At 43.8% G+C, this 4,248-nt stretch overlaps 1 protein-coding gene across 4 annotated transcripts in view; it reads right to left on the bottom strand.

The window, feature by feature from the left end:
• Positions 1-4,248, bottom strand: part of DDI2 (DNA damage inducible 1 homolog 2) — a 56,129-nt gene that overhangs the window by 29,260 nt on the left and 22,621 nt on the right. For all 4 annotated transcript variants that reach the window (XR_001818132.2, XM_017505036.2, XM_017505052.2 and 1 more), the window contains one exon: positions 320-448. Coding sequence is in view for 2 of the 4 variants with exons in the window: in XM_017505036.2 (XP_017360525.1) it covers positions 320-448 (129 nt within the window). In the remaining 2 variants the exon portion in view is untranslated. The remainder of the gene's footprint in view (positions 1-319; positions 449-4,248) is intronic.

Below are 4,248 nucleotides of genomic sequence, written 5' to 3'. Positions count from 1 at the left end.
AAAAAAAAAAAAAAAAGAAATATGGAGGTAAGTATCAAAACAAATCAGCTGAAATAATAGAAAGGGATTATCTTTTCAGGAAATACAAATGTAGAGGAGACTAGTTTTTTTGGAACCAGGAGAAACACATAACTTTGACAGAACACAGGATTTAAAACATCTAGAAATTAAGCTTGCTGGCTCAGACATATCTACACAAAAGAAATTTAAAATAACAACAACAAAATAAGAACAACAAAAAGCCCTCTAAAAACTTGAAAATCTACTACCCTACCTACAAATAGCCTACAGAAAGCAAGCCCCAGTGCCTTTTGCTCACCTAGATGTACCCTTCCAATAATCTTCTGGGTGCCCACTCCTTTGGCAATCCCTGCCCACCGACGGTCCACCAGTCTCATTATATTACACCTTTCTGCACAAGCTTGGCTCATAATAGTCATCTGGGCACCTGCAGGGGTAGAGAAACGTCAGACAATAAAAACAAAATCCACATTTGTGAGAATACAGCACTAATTAATAACAAGGTGAAAGCAAGTACACTCCAAGGCTTTTGTCTCTATAAAATCATTTCTACCTAGCAAGTGTCTTGCCCCACTTAATTCAACTTTCAGTTCCACTCTGTAATCTGAAACACTGTGTGAAATTTGACATCGAGGGAAAGAATATTTTGTAGCAGTGTAATAATTAAAAGGTATTTTAAAACTTTACCAGTAGAAAGCAATGATGACCCATGTCTATAGATGGCAATGCTCAGTTAAACAGTACTTTGCAATTTTTACCAAGCATCTCTAGGCTTCAAGCGATTCTCCTGCCTCAGCCTCTTGAGTAGCTAGGATCACAGGCTTGCGCCACCATATCCAGCTAATTTTTGTATTTTTAGTAGAGACAGGGTTTCACCATGTTGGCCAGGCTGGTCTCAAACTCCGTACCTCAAGTGATCTACCCACCTCAGCTTCCCAAAGTGTTGGGATTACAGATGTAAGCCACAGTGCCTGGCCCTAGCAAGTTGTTTTTATAACAAACTTTGGGCTAGGTGTAGTGGCTCCCACCTGTAATCATCCTTTAGGAGGCCAAGACAGGAGGATCACCTGAGCCAAGGAGTGGGAAACCAGCCTGGGCAACATAGTAAGATCCCATCTCACTATGTAAGCAAGTAAGTGCATTATCTACTACTTCACCTGCTCAAAAAGTAAAATTAAAAACAAAAAAAACCCCACACTGGGACACTGCAGTCTACTATTTATAAATATATCATGCAGTCTCCCAAAAATTTAGAAGCGGACTTCCATACACTGCTCCAAGAATTAGACCCTCTTCTCTTTAAATATGAGGGCACTTAGGATATTTCTATGTCAAAGCCAACAGGCATAAAACTCTTTCTCCTCAACTAATTCCCACTTTGGATTTCTCTGTATTTGCCGATGGGATTATTTTCTCACAGCCATAAAACCTGAGCATTGTTCACTCAGACTCTCCTCCTAGTCTTCTTTCTTCTCTCAAGTCTGTAAATAAGGTCTATGCAATTTCTGCTATTTCTGATGCTCTTTCTTCTTCTTCTTCTTCTTTTTTTTTTTTTTGAGATGGAGTTTTGCTCTTGTTGCACAGGCTGGCGTGCAATAGTGCGATCTTGACTCACTGCAACCTCCACCTCCCGGGTTCAAATGATTCTCCTGCCTCAGCCTCCCAAGTAGCTGGATTACAGGCATGGGCCACAATGCCCAGCTAATTTTTGTATTTTTATTAGATACAGGGCCTCACCATGTTGGCCAGGCTGGTCTTGAACTCCTGACCTCACGTGATCTACCTGCCTTGGCCTCCCAAAGTGCTGGGATTACAGGCATGAGCCATGGCACCTGTCCTGATGCTTTCTTCTAACCACACTGATTAGCCAAGCTCACACTGCCATTCCCTTGCAAGAGGACAATTTTTCTGGCTTCCAAACCACTCTGTGGACACGTAATTTAAAGCAAGGAAATTGTTCTGACCTTAGGAGTATGGAATTCTCCAGATCTGTCTACCTTTAGTTTTCCTAAAATAACACTTTTTTTTTTTGGAGACAGATTCTTGCTCTGTTCCCCAGGCTGGAGTACAGTGGCACAATCTCGGCTCACTGCAACCTCTGCCTCCTAGGAGGCAGAAAATACAAAAATAATTTTGTATTTTTAGTAGAGATGGAGGTTTCACCATGTTGGCCAGGCTGGCCTTGAACTCCTGACCTCAAGCGATCTGCCCGCCTTGGCCTCCCAAAGTGCTGGTTTGAGTCACTGTCCTGGGCCAATATCACCATTTTCAAATCACTTAACTTCTTTATCTGCTTAAAAGTCCTCAACGATTTCCACTCCTTATGAGATTAGTTTCAAATTGCCATCACTATGGCCTCAGATCCCACCCCATCCTGGTCCCATCGTTTCCTTCCGGTCTTACATTCTAACTACTCCAAACCCTCTGCTTCAGCAGGAGGAATGTGTCCCCTTTGCCACTCACTCATTTTGACTCTCCTGTAAAATGCTCCATCTCCTGCTTTCAGTTTTGCTGAATTCCACCAATGCTTCAAGGTCCAGTTCAAGACCCACTTCCTGCCCAACCGACTGCTCTTTTGCACTGATCTTGCCTCTCACTCAATTCCAAAACTACCTGCTCATATCACTCACAGGTACCCTACACTTTATAAGCAATAAAAGTTATTGGCATTTGAGAAAGGTTAGATTCAAGAAGGCCCAGAAATAACAAAGGAAACAGGAATTTGGAAAGGCAGTTCTCTCTTTTCTTTCTCTTTCTCCACTTTAATCTACAAAGGCAAGTTATTAAAGTAAGCAACCCAGGATGAGAAGGGCCCCTTTCACTGCTCTCCTACATTTTCCAAAGCCTCAGCTCAAATGCCGTCTTTGGGGAAGACTCTCCTGAGTACCTTGGTCAGAGTGAGAATGTGGTCTCTATTGCCATGCAACATTCACCAGATTTTTGCACAGTGGTTACGATTTCTGACATCAAGGGGACCTGGGGCTGAATCCAAAGTCCACCACTCACAAACTCTGTATACCTGGAAGACTGAGCTTCCTTATGTGTAAAATACAGAGTAGAGAGTGTGACCTCTCTCTATATAAGTTTCCTTATGGGTAAAATAGGAATTATAGAACAAAGTACATAGAAATGTTCTGAGGATGAAATAAAACTGAGTAAGATGATTATATTAAGCACCTAGCATGGTGCTTGGCACACAATAAGGAATCAATACACATTGAGTATTATATTAGTGTCTCCTATGTATTTCTCTCTCACACAGGAGCCCTCTGAGGCACCAGTCACCAAGTCACATCACCAAGCGTGCAGTACAAGGCCCTACACACAGCACTCGACAGACATTTTTTTAACTGAATAATCAGTAGAATCTCAAGATACAAACTCCTTTTTTTATTTCCTGAGGCAGGGTCTCACGTGCCCAGGCTGGGGCACAGTGGCACGATCACAGCTCACTACAACTCTGATCTCCCCAGCTACCACAGGCTCAGGCGATCCTCCCACCTTAGCCTCCCTAGTGGCTGGGACTACAGGTACATGCCACTATATCTGGCTCATTTTTCTATTTTGTAGAGGTGAGGTTTCACCATGTTGCCTAGGCTGGTCTCAAACTCCTGGACTCAAGCAATTTGCCCATCTCACCCTCCCAAAATGCTGGAATTACAGGCATGAGCCACCACACCCAGCCTCAAGGTACAAACTCTTACTGAGAGTTGATGCCAGGAGTTCCCAGTCAGCCTGCACAACACAGGGGAACCCTGTCTCTACAAATGTTTAAAAATTGGTGGGGTGCAGTGACTCACGCCTATAATCCCGGCACTCTGGGGGCCTAGGTAGGTGGATCATGAGGTTAGGAGATCAAGACTATTCTGGCTAACATGGTGAATCCCCATCTCTACTAAAAATACAAAAAACTAGCTGGGCATGGTGGCACATGCCTGTAGTCCCAGCTACTTGAGAGGCTGAGACAGGAGAATCATAGGAACCCGGGAGGCGGAGGTTGCAGTGAGCCGACATCGTGCCACTGTACTCCAGCCTAGGCAACAGGGCAAGAATCCGTCTAAAAAAAAAAAAAAGTTAAAAAATCAGCCAGGTGTGGTAGCATGCACCTGATGTTCCAGCTACTTGGGAGGCTGAGGCTGGAGGATCACTTGAGCCCAGGAGTTGGAGACTGAAGTGAGGTGATCACACCACTGCACTCTAGCCTGGGTGACAGAGACTCTGTCACTT

Source organism: Cebus imitator, unplaced genomic scaffold, assembly GCF_001604975.1.
Source record: "Cebus imitator isolate Cc_AM_T3 unplaced genomic scaffold, Cebus_imitator-1.0 Scaffold15, whole genome shotgun sequence".
In the NCBI taxonomy this organism is placed as follows: domain Eukaryota; kingdom Metazoa; phylum Chordata; class Mammalia; order Primates; family Cebidae; genus Cebus; species Cebus imitator.
This window is presented reverse-complemented; position numbering and strand designations above follow the sequence as displayed.